Below are 23552 nucleotides of genomic sequence, written 5' to 3'. Positions count from 1 at the left end.
AAGCAGTTGTTTCTAGGGATGTTCACAAGATTTGCAACCCTATTCACAAGATCGGGCTCTGTTTTTTACATTGGTTTTGACATTAGGAAAGTAACTATCAATATAAAGATCTTGATTCAAATTTCATGATCCTCCTTGGAGAAATGGTTGATTTTAGGGCTGGAGCAGGGGAAATACAAGATGAGTTGGAGCATCTTGAAGGCCACAAAAAAAAAAAAAAAAAAAGGTTGACGCATATTCAAAGGGCAGAGGATACACCTGAAAGAGCTCCTAGTGCCTAAAGTTGGAACAACCTGAGTAACAAAATAACAACACTTCTGGATGATAAGAAGAAAATTCGTATCCAGGAGTCCATAGTGATAGAAATATACAACTGCATAGATAAATACATCAGGGAGAGGTGACAACTCTTCCTTGCAGAAGAATTCTAATAATAAATTTAGAGGGAATGAGACAAACAGAAAATCACTAATAAATCAGTAAAATAATGCTGAAGCCAGATCAATCAATGGATGCTAAAATTTGTGGGAAAATGTATAGGAAGAAACAGGATATCGGCATCATCTCAAAGTATCTCCCCCATATACTGTTCCAATATAGTGGAAATATTTAATAATCTAATAAAGTATTTCCAATATAGTGGAAATAGCTACTATATAAAACATACAGGGGGCTTCCCTGGCGGCGCAGTGGTTGAGAGTCCTCCTGTTGATGCAGGGAACACGGGTTCGTGCCCCGGTCCGGGAAGATCCCACATGCCGCGGAGTGGCTGGGCCCGTGAGCCATGGCCGCTGAGCCTGCGCATCTGAAGCCTGTGCTCCGCAACGGGAGAGGCCACAAAAGTGAGAGGCCCGCATACCGCAAACAAAACAAAAAAACATACAGGAATTTCAATGGGAAAATCAGCAAGTTTATGGTGAAGAATCTGGACAGACATCATCCCAGTGAAGTGATCAATACCAGTAATACACACCAACACCATGTATTCTCTGAAATGATGTACTGAGAAGGGCATATCACTTCAGTAGTATCCTTCCCAATAACATCATTCTAATCATGAGAAAATGCCAGACAAACCCAAATTGAGGGACATCCTGCAAAATAACTGATTAGTACTCTTCCAAGGTGTCAAGGTCATGAAATCCAAGGAAAGACTAAGGAGACGTGACAACAAAATGCAATGTGGGATCATTCTGCATTGGATACTAGAAAAGAATAAGGGCATTAGTGTCAAAAGTGGTAAAATTCAAATGAGATTTGTGTTCTAGTTAACAGTATTGTACCAAGGTTAATAGTTTTGAAAAATGTTCAATGGTTATGTAAGATATTTACAAAAGGGAAAGCTGGTGAAGGATATATGGAAATTCTTGAATACTCTTTGTAAGTCTAAAATTATCTAAAAATAATAAAGAAGAGAAGGAAGGACTGAGGGAGCGAATAAAAAAAGGGAAGGAAGGGAGGGAGGGAGGGAGGGAGGAAGGGAAGGAGGGAAAATAAGTCATATACTTGACAAAAATGTAAAGCTCTATACCTATAAAGAAGAGTATAAGGCAAAAAGTGTAAGTTCTATTTTCCCTTCCCTTCAGTCTGACTCCCTACAGGTAACCACTATTTAACAGTTTATGAATTATTCCAGAAAAATTAAATGCATATTTTCAAACATACATGTACATATAACCTACATACTATAAAGTATGGTTTTCTGTTTGTTTCTACTGATTTAAGTGTTATGGATATCTTTTCAGATAAACCTATATGGACTGAATTTGTTAAAAAAAAAATGTCTGCAGAATAACTGCATTGGATAGATTTAAACTTTAATCAGTCCCCTATTGATAGACTTTGCTCTTAAGCCAGGCTGAAAAATATACATATCTTTTTGTAACTGCATATCTAATTGACTTTAGCAGTTTCTAAAGTCAAGACACTACTCAAGAATCATTTTCCCTAATTGAAAATATTAACTTTCTCAAAGTATAAAATTTATTTTTCTAACATTCACCCTCATGCCATAATGCCAGCAAAGCTGGTATCTATATGCTATTACATTCAACAAATAGTTCTTTTTTCTTTTTCCTAGTGCTCCAAGTACTACTTTTTTTTAATGGCTTCACTGAGACAATATTCACACACCACACGTACTTTGCCAATTTAAAATGTACAATTCAGTGGTTTTCTGTACATTCAGAATTGTGCAACCATCACCACAATCTAATTTTCAAACATTTTTATCATCCCCGAAAGAGACCATGTACCGTCAGCAATCACTCACCATCCTACACCACATCGTGGATTTTTTTCCAATAAATACACAGTTGGACCTCCATATTGTCAGGTTTTACTTCTGTGGATTTAACCAACCTTGGATGTAAATTTCTATCTGTGGTTGGGTGAATCCTCAGATTCAGAATCTGAAGATATGGAGGGCCGATTGTACTATACCACTTTATATAAGGGACATGAGCATCCTTGGATTTTGGTATATGCGGGGGCTCCTAGAATCAATCCCCCTCAGATACCAAGGGACAACTGTATACTACGTTTTTTCCTATACATGCATACTTACGATAAAGTTTAATTCATGAATTATGTACAGTAAGAGAATATCCAAATTGCTAGCACCACTACTCTTAGGCTTTGGGGTCATTAAGTAAAATAAGGGTTACTTGAACACAAGCGCTGCAATACTGCAACAGTCATCTGATAACCCAGATGGCTACTATGTGACTAATGGTCGGGATATGCTGGACAAAGGGATGATTCATGTCCCAGGCAGGACAGAACTGGATGTCGAGAGATTTCATCACACTACTTAGAATGGTGTGAAATTTCAAACTATGAATTGTTTATTTCTGGAATTCTCCATTTAATATTTTTGGACCGCTGTTGACCGTAGGTAAATGAAATCTCAGAAAGCAAAATCGTGGCTAAGGGGGGAGCTGACTGTACTTGCTTTTAGCAAGTTGATGATAAACGCTTAGTTACTGTTTATACTTCTGCTGATTTTTCTGATTTGGCTCCTTACCCTTTGGCCAGGGTCTTTTTCGCTTGTGCCTTTGCATTTACGTTTGGAATGAGATGGGAAAGTTGGTCCTATGAAAAGGTTCAAAAATTCTTTGATGATCATGGGGCAATAAATTTTGGTTCCTTATGATTCCACCTAGAATAAAAGTTAGATTCCTCGCATCTCAACTAGTTGCTACGATAATTGTTAGAAATTAGGGAAACAATGGTTACATGACATGTGACAACAGTCATAATTAAAAGCCATGTTTATATTTAAAAAGCAACTATAACTCACTTATTATTTTTGCTTCATTGTCTATATTCAGGTTCTGTTTTATATGACCAAAGTTGTTTTAGAGGTTTATTCTTATTAAAAAAAAATGTTGGGACTTCCCTGGTGGCGCAGTGGTTAAGAATCTGCCTGCCAATGCAGGGGACACGTGTTCAAGCCCTGGTCCGGGAAGATCCCACATGCTGCGGAGCAACTAAGCCTGTGCGCTACAGCTACTGAGCCCGTGAGCCACAACTACTGAAGCCCACGCACCTAGAGCCCGTGCTCCACAACAACAGAAGCCACCACAATGAGAAGCTCACACACCACAACGAAGAGTAGCCCCCGCTCACCACAACTAAAGAAAGCCCACGAGCAGCAACGAAGACCCAATGCAGCCAAAGATAAATAAAAATAAATAAATCTATTAAAAAAAAGTGTTGAAAGATTCTTCTTTAACAATTCTCTCATGTCTCTTTAGTCATTGAATTAAACTTTATGAAACCCTGATATAAAGACACCAAAACTCAGCCAAGTCAACTGAACTTCACTAGCTTTCCTAGACAACTTCATCACTCTCCGTAGTGAGCATTCTCTCTCCCCATGGAGAACCTGAGTATAATTTTTTGTTTTATTTTCCCTTAAGCAGTCAGGGAATTTTCTCATTCTCTAGAAGCTGGCTGAAGGCTTCAGGTTTCCCCTGAGATGTTCAGACAAACATGGCTGTACTAAAGTACTAATACTAATGTTTTTGTAACTTGCTATTTGCTTTCTATGTTGTTAGTCAATTGACTGGTGAACTATACAGTATAATGAGAATAAACATTTTCTTAATAAACTCAAAATTCTCTAGGTAGACTGAAAGTACTTTATGTACTACAGTGAGAAGAAAAACATATCCTTATTTTTACACAGTTATTCAAACTCTGCTACTATAGTTCTCTCAATCCTGCTGTAGAAAGTATACATTCAGGAATCCACTGCTGCATTAAGACCCTTTCGTTTTCCTGTTCCATCTTTTACAAACAATTTTTCTAAAGCATTAGTCAAGGACACAGAATTTTATATGGTTGTTGGCAGAGACACTTAACAAGTAAAATTTCTGGGGAAGAAAAAGGGAACATACTGTATTTGCCCAGTTAATGACCAAATTAAAAGAGAATGATAATGAGAATATGGTTTCAAATGTTCTCTCACTTATACGTAGTATTTTGAGCAATGGGAATGACCAATAAAACATGAGTTATCACCAAAGAAGAACATAGTGTAGTACTTACTTTTAAGGTTGCTATTGTTTTTTTTAATCACCTTTCAGGTCAGTGGCAGGAGGAATGATTCATAGTTATCAACACTACTACTGAATCAGTGTTACCCACCCTCTGCACTTAGCTCCGAGGAAAGGCAGCAAAATTCAAGTTCATAAACCCATTTGAAAAATGCTGTGATTTGCAAAGTCTCATACCCACAAATGTTATAATAAGGACTGTCAATGGCAGATTCCAAATGGAATTTTCTTTGTATTTCTAGGAAGCGGATGCCTCAAGAAATTCAGTTTTACTCAGTGAAACCTTCATGCAAGAGGAAAACAGTCAATGACCTGTAAAGTTCAACAGAATTCATATGTCCATTACGAGTTCAACTTGCCCTTTCACTGCATAATCACCTCCATGATTGGCAAATACTGTTAAACATGACCTGTTTTCTCAAAGAAATATCAATTTTCTGGCCTCTGATTAAAGGAGAATACTGCTAGGGCAACCTCAGTACTACATACATTCAACACATTTTTGTGGAATTAACAGGAATACTATATAAATCAAATAATATGTGTATAAAAATGACAAAACACTTACAGATGACCAAAATTTAAGTTCTTAATAAACATAATCCCCATTGCCACTCTGGCCCCAACTGAGGTTTCCAAGGAGCAATTAGAAAGAATTATTTTTCTTAGAACAAGTCATGACAAGGATAGAATTAAGTCAACTATAATGCTCATTTTATTCAAGAAATTGAGAATATTCAACTAGCAGGAAAATCTTAAAAGATACTAATTTTTTTGGTAGGAGAGAAGTACTTTGGAATTTTAAACTTCATAATGGGAAGACAGATCATAACATCTCTCTCACACCCACACTAAATAAATAAATAAAAGAGATGAAAAATAGCACCAGTCAGGTTGTCGCTGCACACAGCTATCTCTGTTTATCAGCGTCTGATATCTGGACTGGGTGCTGTTCCCACAGTCTCATATCAGCACAACCATTTAGAAATGAAACAAATGACAGCAGGAAACAAGCAAAACAATTCTCCGGCTGTCTGGTACACATCACCACCTCAAACTTAGGATATAAAAATTCTCTCCTAAAGTTACTAAGTATCAACTCATTAACTTGTCCCCAGACAAACAAACAGGGAGGTCCTTATTAGAACTGGATGAACTACCTCTGTGGTCCGTGACATGAAAGTTTTTACCATCCTCATCTAAGGTATGTTCCAAAACAAAGAGGTGTCACAGACAGTGGCACAGCCCTAAAGGAACTCATAACGAGTTCCCCCTCCTATTATATAATGCTCATCCCTGTGCTGTGTTCTATTCCATCATCATCCCCTGAGGTCAGGTGGTAATAAGCTCTTCATCTTTAAAGAGGAGGGAACAAATGCAACATGTTATGCTATTCTCTGCTGACCATGACTGACGAATTGGAGCAGCATACTGACCCAAGCAGAGACAATTAGCTTCTCTCTCCCAGGATCTGAGAATTAGGACTCTGATAAGTCAGCAAAAGGCATGACACTCCCAAGGACATGTTAAGGGTTGGGAGGGAAAGGGGGTGGGGGAGGGGTGGGGGTTGCTATTTCAGTCAGCAAGTAGGGAAAACGGGCCTACGGAAAGCAGCAGCAGAATAAAACTGAAGCAAAAAGAAGCAGATAACAGAAACTAAATGCCCCAGAAAGAGAGGCTTTTTTTTTTTTTCTAATTTTAAGAATTATCATTCCTTATGTATGTATGTATGTATGTATGGCTGTGCTGGGTCTTCATTGCTATGCATGGGCTTTCTCTAGTTGCGGGGAGCGGGGGCTACTGTTCCTTGCAGGGCACGGGCTTCTCATTGCAGTGGCTTCTCCTGTTACAGAGCACAGGCTCTAGGAGCATGGGCTCAGTAGTTGTAGCACGTGGGCTTAGTTGCTCCATGGCATGTGGGATCTTCCCGGACCAGGGCTCGAACCCATGTCCCCTGCATTGGCAGGCGGATTCTTGACCACTGGACTACCAGGGAAGTCCCAAGACAGGCTATTCTGAATGAATCCAATGGCTTTTCCATTTCAGGTTCTCATTCTCTGAAATCTAGGTGTACATCTTCCCCTTGAGTTCCGTGAGAAAAGTTTGCACACTTCTTATAAAATCCCTCCTTTTGTTTCTCTGTAATTAGTTTGAGTGGTTTTCTTGACTAATAAGATTTCTAATTATTAACAATCATTGATTTAGGGTTGACTTTCTTCAACTACTTGTTAATAATCATCAAAATTTTTTTCCCTTGATTTGAGATGTCAATCCTTTATTTACCTATCATAGGTTTCTCAGGGAACAAGATCACAGCCAGATCTTGGGAAGAGAGGGGTATTGTTATTTTTAAATTTAGCAATGAAAGGAAAATTTTTTTATTGACAAAGTAAGGTAACTACTTACATAATCTGGTAGAGGAACATCATTGGAACTCAGCGAACCTCTCAAGGACTGTGTGGCTTGTTCCAGAACTTTGTTGTGTTTTTTAGACAGCAAGGAAAACAAGCTGAAAAAAAAAAAACAAAACCCCAATTATATTAAAAGAACTAAGTGTCTCCTTTCCTAGGTTTTATATTGACATTCCACAGAATGTCGATTATTCTAAAAGATTCTTTTTTTCGTGCCTGTGTTAACAGCAGGATTAACAATACTATTGATATAACAAATAATAAAGTGAAAAGAATGTTTAAATTATAAGGGTTCTAAAATAAAAGTTTGCCAGTTTCAAATTATATTTCAAACAGAGGAGGAATTTTCAGAAGACTACTATCATGGACAGGACAGTGGACAGATATTAAGAAAACCTGAGATATGGACTGACTTTATGAGTAACTCATAGTGCAATCTGTTACAAGTTACTTGAGCTTGCTGTATCCCAATTTTCTCATCTTTTTTTTGTATCTTACTGCATGGGTTTATTTATTTTATTTTATTTTTTTAACATCTTTATTGGAGTATCTCATCTTTCAAATAAGTGCACTGGGTTATTTCTCTAGCATAATACAGAGTCTATGATTCTATATTATAGCTTTATATTCTTATTCTCAAAAAGAATGGCTTTAAACATATGTATTATAAGAGTTTTACTTTACTGGTACTGAATAACTCCCCTGTGTAAACAACTAAAAAAAACTGAACAAAATACATAAAATAACTGTTTTCAGATGTTGAACATCTGAAATGTTCAAAACCTGCCCCAGTGTCTTCTTGAATGTTTGGCTAAATGCAAAGAAAAGACCCCATAAGGTGTGGCAGTAAACCACCATCCAGGAGCCACAAACTGAACAGAGATTTTGGAGATCACAAAAGGCTGGAGGTATGCTGAAGTTCCAACCAGCCAGAGTGGATAAAACTCACTGAACATGAACACTCAGTTGAATTCTCAGAAAGGCCACGCTTTAGGAGTAGGGCTATTCTAGCCCAGAGTAAAGATGATTCTAAGATGCATCCCAACAGACCTAAATGAGCAATTTTCAAAGTCTAAAACAAATTTACATTAAATGTAAATGGATTAAAGACTCTCGTTAAATGACAGAGATTGTCAGACTGGATAAAAAAGCAAAACCCAGTAACATGCTATTTATAAGAGGCACGCTTGTAAATTTAAAGATACAGAGAAGTGAACAGTAAAATGATACAAGAGAGATATTGTATAAACACTAATCATAAGAAAGCTGGAGCGGCTATATTAATATTAGACAAAGTAGGCTTAAGGATAAGAATATTATTACCTGAGATAAAGAGAGAAATTTTATAGTGATGAAATGGCAAATTTATCAAGAAGCTATAACAATCCTAAATGTGTATGTACCTAATAATAGAGCTTCAAATACACATAATTATATGATCCTAATGTTAAAGCTACTATACCTAGTGAATAAAGAATTCTTCCTTGGGCTAGATGACAAGTTAAAAATACAGACAATTCTGATTCCATGTACTTTTCTATATAAGTATGACCTGTAGTATCTTCTTTAATGCCCAAATCATTACTCTAGTATTTCTTAGTGGTATCTTTCTAAACCGAATATTGATTTGAATATCAATTTATGAAAATCTCTACTTATTTCAAATGGTTTAAATGGGATAATTACTGAAAACAAGACTACTAAGTATTCTTTCTAGATTGAGTTTTAACATTAACATGTTAAAAGATGAATGAAAAAAATTCCTTAACACTTATTGGTAATGCTGGATGTGTACAAAGCAAATGTAACAAAGCCAAGAATATTCTCTAAATCTATACTCAAATACAGCAGGAAAATAAGTGAAATAATTACTAAGTGAATAAGTGTGAAATCATATGATACTGATCAAGCATACGTTGATAAGAGAGACTTCTTTGAAATGGAATAGTTCAGCAAAGTTTCATGAAGGGTTAGACTTTTATGAAGAAGGAAAAAGATTTGTGCAAGAGAAGAGAGAGGCATTTCTAAACAGAAGGCAAAGCACAGAGGCAAAACAGGGGACAGTGAGAAGAGTGAAGTGGAAGTGATGTAAAGAAGTAGGGAAAAAGACTCAATCTGTAAGGGTATGTACATTCTTTTCAATCATTTTACTTTTCTGGGTCCTCTCTATTTGAGGTTTAGTTTTGCTTGTTTTTTCTTTTTTAAGGTTAAAAGTAAACATCACACTTTTTCCTCACATCCATACCCATGACCCACTGGTAACAAATGTTAGCAGTTTATTATCTATGATTCCAACAATATTATATGCATCAAGGCATGTATATGAATGAATACTGTACATATACATCCATGTTTTCTTCCCACAAAATAGGTACTGCTCTGTACCTTGCACTTTTTCCACTTAACAATATAATCCTTGATTCGTTCAATAAACACATATTGAGTGCCAGTTAACTGATATCCAAGCATATGGATATACCTTAATTTACCTAGTCCATTAGAAATGAATCACTGCAATGTTTCCAGTTTTTTGTATTATAAATAGCACTGCAATGAACACCCTTGTACATAATTTTTAGTACATCTGAGGTGAGACTGACTATAGATAAAGTAAAACTGCTGAGTAAAAGAATAACTGAACATAGTACTAAACTGCAATGGGGGTATATATTCTTAAATATGCAAATTATTTTGCAGGCAATGAAAAATAAAAGATAAAAATATGTTGGGATAGTGCATAAAGCATATTCACATGGAAATGCATAAAAGAGGGCAATTAGTAAGATTCTTTTCATTGGTTGTAGTGTATTTTCTGGAATAAATGGCGTTTCAGAAGTTTTTTGAGACTGAATGGACTTTGGTGGTTGATTTTAGTATAGGGCATGGCAAGACTCAGAGGCATCAATTGGATGCCCAAACAAAAAGCAAAAGCAATAAATATACCTGGAGGAAGTGAGCTTTTTGGTGTTAGTAAGAGGAAAGGGGACAAGTGAAGTACAGCAGTGCACTTTAAGTTTACAAAATACCAGAACTCAGGAGCTGTTTTATGGGTTCAATAAACCTGGGATTTTCTCTGTCAGTGTTCTAAGAGTGTACCCTTCAGAGAAGGACAACAGAGGTAATCTATGGTAACTTTTATCATCACTTTCAGAAATTTATGGAACGAGTCCTAGGAATCAAAGCAAAAAGGATTTGATATTGTTTCCTTTGGAGAAGAAAGCCTAGTTTGTTTATTTTAAAAGAGAATACTAACAATCCTTTTTCCTTGTTGGTAAAAGACAAAACAAGGAAGAGAGCTGCAATTCAAACATAAGCTCTTTCAGTTGGACATAACAGAAAATTTGACTGTTATGGGCATAAAATGTTGACATGGTCCACCTCAAGAAGCTGTGGCTACTGCTCCCAGCTGTTTTTAAGAAAGTTGGTGTAAGAACAGATGATTTGAGGTCACTCCCATTTTCTATCATGAATTAAAAACAGAATTCACACTTACTCAGGCTGTTATTCTTCTACAATCTAATATGCTTTTTTCCTCAGGTCTGCTAGCCAGAGCTCTCAAAGTTGGTTTTTTTTTTTTTTAATTTTTAAAAAACATTCTAATTTTGTCTCCTGTTTAGCATTTGTAGGGCAAAATGACCTAAATTTATATGAGACATGACTTTCAAATTGCTGAGAAAAGTAACTTTCGCTTAAAGCTTTTGCATTCAAAGTACCAGCCCCAGCTAAATGCTAGAGTGAGTGACACACATGATGTTTGTATGGAAGGGGTAATTCCGATTCTGGACATAAGTGAAACTGATTCCAAGTGTATTGATCTTCACTCAGGATACTTTTTTATTTAAATTAGAAAAAGACTAGATTTTCCTTTTTGTACAAGAATGTTCACTGTAAATTGGTTTAACAGTGAAAATTTAAAAACAACAAAAACTCTCAGGAATGGAATGGGTAAATAAACTGTGGAAGGGTCATACAATGGCATACTATGTAGCAATTTAAGGTTATCTAAAACTATGTGTAACAATAGGGATAATCCTCAAAAACAATGTTGTTCTACAAGCAAGGACCCTGGTAGAGAATGTGAATGAGGTATTATTTATATAGTGTTTTTAACAGGCAAAACATTACATATCTTCTACAGATAAAACATTTGAAGTAAGAAAACATATACGGAAATGATAAACACTACATTTAGGATAGTCATTATTCTCTGAGAAAGAAGAGAGGAAATAGGATCAGGGAGGAAGAAATAAGAGGTTCAGCTCTCTCTCTCTAAAATGTTCTTTCAGTAATACTGCATATATACATAGGTGACTGCTATATTACTGGGGTTTTTTTGGTGTATACCTGAAATATTACACATTTTAAAAACTGGAATAAAAAGAACACACTATCCTGAAGAAAACAGAGCCCCGGCCAAAAGCCAGCGTTTCACAAAAGAAAGAAGCATATAAATACGCATGATGAGTCCAACCTGGAATGTGCTCAGAAAACCACTGGCTGCTGCCAAGGGCTGTCCTTTAGGGCGCCCAGCTGGTGGCAGGAGATGAGGACAGTTTAAAGACAGACTGCGAAGGGCCGCTTGTGGCACATCAAAAGTCCTGGACCTTTCTGTATGGAGTAAGAAGCTAATGTTACAGTCTTACAAAATGAGTTAAAGAGACATGATTCCTTGCCCCCAAGGAAATCAAGTCTAATGGAATAAGGGGAAAAAAAACGTCTACAATACTGAAATCAGAGAACTCCATGGGTCTGAAGAGAGTGCCATGGGAGTACAGTTGAAGGTTAGGTACGTTTCACAGAGGAAATCTACCTTGATGGTGGCCTTGAAGGTTAGGGGGTTTGCTTGTTGGGAAAAGTAAAGGGGGAGGGAGAGCCATTCTGAAAGGGGGAAAAGTGTATAGAAAGGCACAGAGAGACTTCAGGGAAGTACCAATAGCTTATAAGGCCAGAAAAGTGCAAGTCCACTGCGGCAGAGGGTTCGAGATGGTGAGAGATGAAGCTAGCAAGGTCAGCGTGGGCCTGTTAAAGACCATGCAAGAGGTCTGCACTAAGTCACTGAGACAGACAGTAACTCAAACAGTTACCAAGAACCTACTACATGCCAGGGAATGAGAGAGCTGTCTGCCTGGGATACAGCAACAAGCAGAAGCCACACGATCTTTGTTCTGTGCTCCTGGAGGGTGCAGTCAGGTCAAGAAGGCTATGCCTACACAGAAGTTCTACTGTCACTGTGGTGATGGAGACAAGTATGGCTTGCACTGGGGACAAAGATGAGGGCTGCCTGACTGTACCTGAAGTAAGGACAGGAAATCATTTCCGGAGGTGATGCCTGAGCTGAATCTCAAGGAACAATCCGGAGTTAGCCAAGCAAATCAGGCAACGGTAAAGGTAATGTGGGCAGAGAAAAGAGCATGAGGGTAGGCAGAGAAATCTGCACACTGTGGGTGCAGTAAACATCACAGCACGCACACTCATAAAGTATCTGGAGCACCACGATATGGTCAGGGCAGTAGCGGGAATAGTTCATAAAGTGCCTCTTGTGTCTTACTTAGACCCTGGACTTCATCCTGAAAGCCAGAGGTGTTTTCTGACAGCAGGACTATAATGATAAGTAAGAGGGACAGAAGCAAAGCTGCTATGTTTGGTGTCCAGGTGGGAGGTGGGGGGCAGGGACGGGCAGGAGGGGTGATGGAGCAACCTTGCTCATCTCTGTCCTCTATCTCTCCCTGACGCGCTCTCATCTAGTGGTGGCCGCAGAGGCCCTGTCACGGAACCTGAAAACCACATACCTGTGCAGAGAGGTATAAGTATATAACAATTACGTTCATTTTAGAAAGATTCCTTGGCTCCTCAAGAGGATGGGAAGGATGGACAGGGGCTGGCAAGGGAACAGGAGTGGAGACAGAAAGATACTTTGGGTAACTTTTACACCGCTAAAAGTGAGAGGTGAGGAGGGCTTGAACTGAAGCAAATATGAGCTATTTGGAAAGCAAAGGAGGCAACACAGAGTGAAAAAAGGGGATCATGGGTGACTCTCAGGTTTGGGAAACTTAGTGGCTGCCTGAGGATGTGACTGAACATGCCAGGGATATACAGAAGAAGAGCCAAAGAGTAGGGAGAAGACCCAGGAAGACAAAGAGCTGTGCCTCAAAGAAAACAAGAGCAGCAGCAGCTCAGTGGCAGGGTGCTTCCTGCACATCAGACACTGTTCATCAGATCATCATCTGACAGATGTGCTATTATTCTCCATGCTTTTTTTATTTTGAAGGGATGATGAAATTGAGGCAATGGTTAAGGCTCATAGCTACTAAGTGGTGGAGTCAGGAGACAAATTCAAGAGCTCCAAGAGCTGTGCTCTTAACAATTCTGCCACAAAACGCAGAGGTGCTCGGCAATATCCAGATGGAGGTGGTTAGAAATATCCAGATTCAGGGACTTCCCTGGTGGCACAGTGGGTAAGCCTCCGTGCTCCCAATGTAGGGGGCCCGGGTTCGATCCCCGGTCAGGGAACTAGGTCCTGCATGCCACAACTAAGAGTTCACATGCCAAAACTAAGGAGCCTGCATGCCACAACTAAGGAGCTGGTGAGCTGCACCTAAGGAGCCCTCAAGCCACAACTAAGGATCCCATGTGCCGCAACTGAGGAGCCTGCTAGCCACAAATAAGACCCAGCACAACCAAATTAATTAATTAATTTTTAAAAAGTTGCATTTGGAAGAGATTTCTTTCTTTTTTTTTTGCGGTACGCAGGCCTCTCACTGTTGTGGCCTCTCCCATTGCGGAGCACAGGCTCCGGATGCACAGGCTCAGCAGCCATGGCTCACGGGCCTAGCCGCTCCGTGGCATGTGGGATCTTCTCGGACCGGAGCACGAACCCATGTCCCCTGCATCGGCAGGCGGACCCTCTACCACTGCGCCACCAGGGAAGCCCTGGAAGAGATTTATTTAAGAAAAAAAGAAATATCCAGATTCAGGACATACTAATCTGGTGCTCAGGAGAGAGGTAAGAAATTTAAGGGCTATTAGCATCAGTTGAAATCATAAAAGTACAGGTGATCTGATCACCCAAGGAAAACATGTAATATAAAACAAGAGAGATAAAGACAGAAATCTGGGAAACACCAAGACTAAAAGGGTAAACACAGTAAAGGGTACTCAAAGAGCTAGCAGCAGAAGAACAAGAAGAGAAAGACATTCTTCTCTAAGTCAGGAGAATAATCGTAAGGAGGGAGCACTCACCACTGTTAAAAGGTAAAGAAGGATTGAAAAAAAGAAACAAAGTCACTGGATGTGACACAAGGAAAGAAATCAACGGTTATTGTACTCAAAACTGTTTTCAGTGGGGAGGAGGAGGCAGAAGCTGGCCCTTGGTGGTTGAGAGACAAGCGGGATGTGAGGAAACAGGTGGCGCTGGGGCGAGGAGAGTTAAGAGTAACCGCCTGACGGGGAAGGCAACGCAGACAGAGGTCAGTTACTGCGGGGTGGCATGGAGTTCCCTCCTTGAAAACTGCAGACATTCCTCACAACTTGCAGTCACTTCCTCTCCATGCCCCAGTCCTTCCCGCTGACACACTCAAACAGTAGTCACCAGAGAAATGAGAAGCACCTCAACTCCACACTACAATGGGAGCAGATGAAGAAGCTCAGCTACAGAGCTGGTACTTCATCCAAGGTCAAAGTTCCGTAGAGTAGTGAATACAAAAGTTCTTAACAAACCCTAAAGAGCTATTTAAATGCAGAGAAACACAAAATATTATTAAGGTTATTAAAGGCAGAGCTCCAGCTAGACACCAAATCTCCTTCCGCCAAGCTTCGGGCTCTCTCCTCTGCAGACACGGACTCTTTCTACATGCAGGAAGCCCTTCTTGCCCCCTCCACCCATCTAAGTGCTGCCTCTCTTTCAAGGCACAACTCCCTACCCTCTGTGAAAGATTTCTCTAACCTGCGCCCACCCTGCCTCTGAACCATACTAACTTCTCTACCACTCGGTTGACATTTAAATACGGTCTTACACTGCTGGTTACTTTATTTTTATTTATTTTTTATTTATTTATTTATTTTGCGATACGCGGGCCTCTCACCGCTGTGGCCTCTCCCGCCGCGGAGCACAGGCTCCGGACGCGCAGGCCCAGCGGCCGTGGCTCACAGGTCCAGCCGCTCCGCGGCATGTGGCATCCTCCTGGACCGGGGCACGAACCCGCGTCCCTGGCATCGGCAGGCGGACTCTCAACCACTGCGCCACCAGGGAAGCCCTGGTTACTTTATTTTTAATCAGCTTTATTGAGGAATGACCTCCATATGATAAAGTTGGCCAATTTTAAGTAGACAATTCAATGAGTTTTGAAAAATACGAGCATTCAGGTGACTCATCACCATAATCATGACAGAGACTATTCCCATTGCCCCAAGAAGCTCCCCTGTGCCCTCTGAAGTCAAGTCCCTCCTCCAACATGCCCACCCCGAGACCTCATTCCAGGTAACCACTGGTCTGTTTTCCGTCACTATGGTTCTGCCTTTTCTAGCTTTCATGTAAATAGAATCATACCATATGTACTCCTTTGTGTCTGGCTTCTATCACTCAGCATAATGTTTTTCAAATTCATCCACATTGTTTTGTGTGTCAGTAATTCTTTCCTTTTTATTGCTGAGTAGTTTTCTATTGTATGAATGAACCTCAATTTGTTTATTTATCAGTTGGTGGACATTTGGGCTGCTTCCAGTTTTGAGCCATTATGAATAAAGAGGCTATAAACACTCTCGTACAAGTTTTTACGTGAACATATGTTTTCATTTCTCTTGAATAAATACCTAGAAGTGGGATTGCTGTGTTGTATGCTCTTTGTTTTAACTCTATAAGAACTGCCAAGCTGTCTGTTCTACATTCTGGCTAGCACTTGATATTTCAGTCTTTAAGTTTAGCCATTCTAGCGGGTGTGAAGTGGATCTCACTGTGGTTTCAGTTTGCATTCCCCTAGTGAATTTCCCTGTGCTCATGTTTTCTTTGTTGAAGTGTCTATTCAAATCTTTTGTCCATTTATTAAAAAAATGGGTTGTTTTTGTTCTTTGTGAGTTGTGAGAGTTCTTTATATATTCTAGACACAAGTCCGTTATCAGGTATTTTTTTTGGTCAGCTTTATTGAGATGTAATTGATACATGACACTGGGAAAGTTTAAGGTGTGCAGCATGCTGATTTGATACATACAATATTGCAAAATGATGACCACCACAGCTTTAGCTCACACCTCCATCCCATCCCGTAACTACCATCTCTTTCTTGTGGCTAGAACATTTAAGACCTACTTTCCGAACTACTTTCAAGGATGTGCTAGAGTACTATTAACTGTAATCACCATGCTGTACATTATATCTCCAGAACTTATTTATCATAAAACTGGAAGTGTGTGCTCTCTGACCTTGCTATCAGCTAAACATCAAATTGGTTGTAGTACCATTTTTTAAACATCTGGGTACTGTCATTGAGATAAAATTACAGTCTACTCAGAGGCAGCTGTCTCTCATGACCTATAAACTATAAATATGAAAATATACCCTAAGTACAACACAGAGTAGGGTGGGTTATAAAACTAAAGGAAGAATTTAACATATTGATGAAGATTAAACAAAGATCTTAACTACCCTGAGAAAAGGACCTACATTTCCTTACTTTGTATCTCATTATCAGGTATTATTTATTTTTGTAAACAACCTCTCCCATACTGGGGGGAGGGGTGGGAAGTGGAAGAAAGTTTTAAAATTTGATGAAGTCCAATTCATGAAATTAAAAAGAAATTATTTGTAGTTTTTGCATCATAAATCTTTGCCTAACCCAAGATTCCAAAGATTTTCTCCTATAATTTCTTCTGGAAGTTTTATAGTTTTAACTCTTATAATTAGGTCTGTGCTCTATTTGGACTTCATACGTATGTATGGCATGCGGTAAGAGTCAAGGTTCACTTTGTTGTTATTGGGCTTTTGGGCATGTAAATATTTAATTGTTGTAGAACCATTTGTTGACAAGGCTATCCCTTTCACCCCTTGAATCACCTTGGCAGCCTTGTCAAAATTGCATTGACCATATGTGAATGGGTCTATTTCTGGACTCTATTCTATTCCATTGGTCTAAAAAGCTATCACATACTATCTTGGTTACTCTAGCTGTAATTGAGGGTAAATCCTGAAATCAGGTATTCTTAGTCCTCCAACTTAAGCTTTCTTTGTCAAAATTGCTTTTGGGTATTCTAGGTCCTTTTTATATCCATACAAATGTTATTAGAATCAACTTTATCAATTTCTACCAAAAAGTCTGGTGGGATTTTGATTAGGATTACTTGAATGTATAGATCAATTTCAGGATCTTAACAATACTAAGTCTCTGATCCACGAGCATGGGATCACCCTGTTTATTTACGTCTTCTTTAATTTCTTTTAGCAGTGCTTTAGCTTTTATTGTACAGATCTTGCCTCTATCTTACTATGTTCGTTCCTAAGTTATTTCGTATTTTTTATGCTACTGTAAATAGTATTGTTTTAAAATTTCAATTTCTGGCTGTTGATCACAAGAATATCAAAATACAATTATTATCATATACTGACCTTTTATCCTACGACCATGCTAAACTCATTTATTAACTCTAGTAGATTTTTTGTAGATTCATTAGGATTTTTTTTTTTTTTTTTTGCGGTACACGGGCCTCTCACTGTTGTGGCCTCTCCCGTTGCAGAGCACAGGCTCCGGATGCGCAGGCTCAGCAGCCATGGCTCACGGGCCCAGCCGCTCCGCGGCATGTGGGATCCTCCCGGACCAGGGCACGAACCCGTGTCCCCTGCATCGGCAGGCGGACTCTCAACCACTGCGCCACCAGGGAAGCCCCATTAGGATTTTTAAACATATGACCATGTTTCATGTGAATAAAAACACCTTTAGATCTTCTTTTCTAATCTGGATTATTAACAGTTCTTTTTCTTGACTCACTGCACTGGCTAGGATCTCTAGCACAATAATGAATAAATGTGAGAGTGAAGATCCTTGTTATTTTCCTGATCCTAGGGAAGATGCATTCAGTCTTTTACCATTAAGTAAGATTTTAGCTGTAAGTTTTCTCATAGAATTTCCTCAGTTGAGGAAATTCCCCTCTATTCCTTGCTATTCCTTGCTAACTGAATTTTCTTATCATCATGAATAGGTGTTGAATTTCATCAAATGCTTTTCCTGTACCTATAAAGATGACCATACAGTTTTAAGTCTACTAATACAGTAGACTGTACTAATTGGGGATGGTACGTTAGCGCAGCCTTACGTTCCTAGGGCCAATCCCACTGGTTATCCTTTTATATGCTGAGGATAAATAATAAGAATGACAGTAGTTGTCACTTACTTAGAATGTACTCTATGCCATGCACCTTTCTAACCTTTCATATTTTTAACTAAATTAACATACAACATGCTTAATAAAAAGGGTATTAATGCTATCATCACAACATACAAGAGAAAACTAGGGCATTAGAGAGGTAAATTAGCTTGCCAAGGATTATGCTGCTTTTAAGTGGAACAGCTAGAATTTAGACCTTGGTAATCTGACTTCAGAGCCGGTACTCATAACTACCTTATTTTATTATCTCTTATCTGGGGTGGTCTGTTGTTTTTTTTTTTCCTGCCCAGCATGATTCACTTCCACTTACTTCTTTTAGGAAAAGAACTGACTCTCCCAAAAAAAGTGAGTTCATGGCACACGGTGAGTCAGTTATAATACCCCATCCCCTGGGTCACAAAGATTGGTCAATGGATACGTGTTTTAAGTTGAACCAGTTGAAAACTTTGCCTAAGATTTTTCTAACTAGGAATGGTGAGAAAGACTGTTTCTCCTCTTTGGTTAGACGACTGTAGAGATGTAAGGTCATGGTTTAGTTTCGTGGAGAAAATCCACGTATAAAAGGAGAGAATGAACCTAAGCTAAGAGAGTGAAAGAGAAAGACAGACCATAGACACAACACACAAACAGGCGTATAGACACAGACACACAGGAAGAAAGGGAGAGGGGGAGGTGGGCAGAGAATATGCCCTGGAGGTGCTGACTCCCCAGTTCAAGTCTCTGAGGTTCCCAACATCTCCAGCATTTCTTTTGTGAGCTCTTCTCTACTAAGTATCCTTAAGACAAACCTTTCCTTTTTCACACCTGCTAGAGTCTGGTATGGCTTACTCCCTCATCCTGAAGTTTTTGCCCAAATGTCACCTACTCTTTGAAGCCGATCATAATCCAACTCTGGAATGCCTTATTTTCCTTCCTGCTCTGTTTTTTTCCCCCATACTACTTATCAATTTATAAAATACTATATGCTTTACTGATATGTTTTTACTGCTTCCATCCACTAGAACAGAGGGTGCAGCAGGGTGGCCAACTACAGCTCACAGACCAAATCTGGTCCACCACCTGTTCTTGTAAATAAAGTTTTATTGGGTCTCAGCCACATTCATTCATTCCTGTACTGTCTATGGCTGTTTTCATGCTACAATGGCAGAGCTGAGCAGTTGTGATAGAGACAATCTGATATGCCACGCCTAAAACATTTACTATCCAGTCCTTTACAGAAAAAGTTTTCTGATCCTGCACTAGTATGTAAGCTCCACCATGGCAGAGATTTTCACCTGTTTTGCTCACTGCTATATTCCTGGTACCTAGAACGACGCCTGGTGCATAGCAGGTACTCAATATTGGTTCACTGAATAAAATACAAAGTAGAAATTCCCTGAAAAGTACTTTTGCTAAGCTTAAAATTTCAAAGTTTGTCTGGCTTCTGATTCTTTACACAAATACCTGAGATTTTTATAGTTAGGCAAATATCTCCTTTCCATATCTTTACTGCACTTAAAAAAAAAGCATTCTCTCCCATTTACCTGGAAATACAATTGTCTTACACTTTTCAGTTTCTCCTGAGAGCTATCCTCCAATATCTTTCCTTGGTATACACACCCAGCTGATGCCAAAACCAAAAGGATTTGTTGCCAGCCTGGATTTGAGGTAAAAGAGAAGAGTCAAGGATATGATCAGGGTTTTTAGCGTAAGCAAATGGAAGGGTAGGTATACCATTTACTGATATGGGAGATTATCCACTGGGGTGGGGGTAGTTCCAGGGAGATCATCAGGTGTCCCCCTTAGATATGCTCCGTTTGAGATGCCTACTCACTATCCAAGTGAAAGTTTCGACTAGACATTTGGATGTGTGCATCTGGCTTCAGGAAAGAGATTTAGGTTAGAGAGATGCATTTGGGAACTGTAAACATACAACCAGGAATGAAAGCCATGGCAATGGTTGAGAAAATTCAGTGACTAGTATAGATAGAGAGCAGAAGAGAGACTAGAAAAAGCTGAAACCTAAGCTGGAAGTGAAGGAAGACCAGACGCTAACGAGTTTATATTCTAGAACTCCAGCAAGGTACAGATCTTAAAAGTACCAGGTATTAGAAAGTAGGATGCAGATGAGGCCCAAAACAGGAAGACTGACTGAAAGTCTGTATTACAAAGTCAGACTTTCAGTCCCCTCCCCTCTCCCACTCAGCCCAATGAATGCCTCCCTCCATCCTGGCAGAAGAATAGAGGTGTTCACTCTCCAGAGGATGAAGCAGGCAGACTCTAGACTTACGGATATAACACCCAAGTGAGGATGGGAGCACTACACTGAAAACGACTAAGTAAAAGCCTAGATGCTGAACACTGAAACCTCTGGCTTCATCCCCCGATAAGCTCAGAGAATGCCATCAGTGAGGTGTGTATACTCAAGAAAAATACTGGAGGATTACTCTCAGGAGAAAATAAAAAGTGGGGAATTCCCTGGTGGTACAGTGGTTGAGACTCAGCGCTTTCGCTGCCGTGGGCCCAGGTTCAATCCATAGTCGGGGAACTAAGATCTCACAAGCTACACAGTGCTGCTCAAAAATAAAAATTAAAATTAAAAATTAAAAAAAAAAAGTGTGAGACAAACCCAAAGATACCAACATTTGGGGATTCTCCAAAAACTTAGTCCAGCTGGAGCACTCTGAGATGAAGCCACCAGCCAACAAAGCCCAACCCAAGGGGTTTTCCTGGTGGTGCAGTGGTTAAGAATCTGCCTGCCAATGCAGGGGACATGGGTTTGAACCCTGGTCCAGGAAGATCCCACATGCCGCAGAGCAACTAAACCCGTGGGCCACAACTACTGAGCCTGCGCTCTAGAGCCCGCGAGCCACAACTATTGTGCCCTCATGCCACAACTGCGGAAGCCCGCATGCCTAGAGCCCGTGCTCCACAACAAAAGAAGCCACCGCAATGAGAAGCCCGCACACGGCAACGAAGAGTAGCTCCCGCTCGCCGTAACCAGAGAAAGCCCGCACACGGCAATGAAGACACAACACAGCCAAAAATAAAAATAAATAAAATAAATAAATTTATTAAAAAAAAAAAAAAGCCCAACCCAAGCACAGAGAACTTCCAATTCGTTCTTTAGTGGCTCACTTTAAATATCAACTCTGCCAAAGATCACCAGAAAAAGTCACAAAAATGACAAACAAGTGAAAAAAGAAAAAAGGAACCTGGATGAAACAGAGAAAAGGCAGGGAGGAGATGAAATTCCCAAAATGTTACAATTACTAAGCTAAAGGAAAAAGTAAATACACTGCAACTATGAAACAAGAAGGAAGTCATACAAAAAGAAATATCAGAGAACAAAAAAGAGCTTTTGGAAAATGTAAATATGAAAAATTCAACGGAAGAGTTAAAAAATAAATTTGAAGAACTTTCCCAGGAAGTGGAACAGAAAAGACAAAGAGATGGAAAATAGTGGGAAAATGGCAATCAGAGAACTGGTCCACAGAGTTTAACACAGAATGTTTTAAAAGAGCAAAGAAAATGGAAGGGGAAAAGAAGGAAATTATTAAAGAATTATTCCAAGGAAAGTTCTCAAAAATGAAAAACATGAATTTCCAAACTGAAAGAGCCCTCCATGAATCCAGAAAACAGTTAAAAACAAAGCATAATAGCATATGACTGGAATTTTAAAACACTGGAGACAAAAGATCATAAAAACTGAGAGAGAGAGAGAAAGAAGGAGGGAGGGCCGTATACAAACTGTCAAGAATTAGTAGGGCATTAGACATCTTAACAGCTACAAAACAATGAGCAATGCCTTCCATATGCAGAGTGAAAATGACTCTGAACATAGAATTCTAAACCCTGCCAAATTTTTATGCTAAAGATTGAAGATATTTTTAGACAAATTGTCTAAGAAAGTAAACTATATGGATCACCTATACTATACGGATCATCTGTGAATAATACCTGGTTATAACCATGTAAACATTCTACTGATGCAGCATGAAATGACTGTTGACCTGTACTGGGAGAGTGGGAAAGAGGCACCTTGGAGTGTGTGCATGTAGATGTGTGTAGCTGTAGGGGAGTTGAAGATGATGACTACTACTTTTTTTTTTTTTTTTTTTAATTTTATTTATTTATTTTTTTTGCGCTACACGGGCCTCTCACTGCTGTGGCCTCTCCCGCTGCGGAGCACAGGCTCCGGACGCGCAGGCTCAGCGGCCATGGCTCACGGGCCTAGCCGCTCCGCGGCATGTGGGATCCTCCCGGACCGGGGCACGAACCCGCGTCCCCTGCATCGGCAGGCGGACTCCCAGCCACTGCGCCACCAGGGAAGCCCGATGACTACTACTTTTGAAATATTGGTCTGTTTATATATATGTCTGCTTCTCGTGAAAAATCCCTCCATCTATTCAGAGAGAGTCGAGCAGAGCAAAGACAAGATTCCCTGTAGTCTTTGTCAAAGACAGATCAAATCAGAGGCCGGGGGAAAGGCCGAGGGAGAAGTGGATGGCTCTAATAAACACGGGGGAAATCTGAGGATTAAAACACTTCTGAGTGATTAAAAACTCAAAGTCTATGAAGACTAGAACAAATTCATTTCATAAAATGTGTCCCTTTATATTTGTAGAATATAACAGAAATAGAAAAAAAAAATAACTTCCCAGGCTTTTCCTCTCTATCAAATTACGTACTCCTAATTATTTGTTTGTTTTATGCTATTGAATTGCTATGCACCTACACACATACATATGTAAAATATATACATGTATAGCAAATATGGTTTCCCTCCAAATGCTAAGTTCACGTACAGCCTTGATTGTAGATCTTTTTACAGTGCTCTACATATAACAGGGTTGAAAATACGCTTGCTACTAATGTCTTTCTATTTCTCTTCCATCTTTCTTACTCCAGTAAAAGAAACTTCAAAGATATCCATAATCCTGCCTTACAAAATTGGAAATGAGAGGTCTTTGTTTATTTTTAGAACACAAAAATCTTATTTTTAAGGATCTAAAATTAAGATGAAGGAGACAACCAACTACATAATTATCTTTGCTAAAAACATTGACATTTACAAAAAGAAGCAAGGTTAGAGCAAACCGCCCATTCATTCACATGTAACTGACTTAATAACCATAAACATTATTTTAGATATATAATAACTAGTTTGAAATTCATTTCCATCCAGGACAAGTGCTAAAATGGCATTGATTTTTGTGGTATATAAGGT

At 39.3% G+C, this 23552-nt stretch overlaps 1 protein-coding gene across 4 annotated transcripts in view; it reads right to left on the bottom strand.

Annotated features, from left to right (window-relative positions):
* Positions 1 to 23552, bottom strand: part of DYM (dymeclin) — a 373371-nt gene that overhangs the window by 120028 nt on the left and 229791 nt on the right. For all 4 annotated transcript variants that reach the window (XM_067699139.1, XM_067699137.1, XM_067699140.1 and 1 more), the window contains one exon: positions 6969 to 7071. In XM_067699139.1, coding sequence (XP_067555240.1) covers positions 6969 to 7071 — 103 coding nt within the window. The remainder of the gene's footprint in view (positions 1 to 6968; positions 7072 to 23552) is intronic.

The sequence above is a fragment of the Pseudorca crassidens genome, chromosome 12 (assembly GCF_039906515.1).
Source record: "Pseudorca crassidens isolate mPseCra1 chromosome 12, mPseCra1.hap1, whole genome shotgun sequence".
NCBI lineage: Eukaryota > Metazoa > Chordata > Mammalia > Artiodactyla > Delphinidae > Pseudorca > Pseudorca crassidens.
The sequence above is the reverse complement of the archived record's forward strand: the minus strand, read 5'-3'. Positions and strand labels throughout refer to the sequence as shown.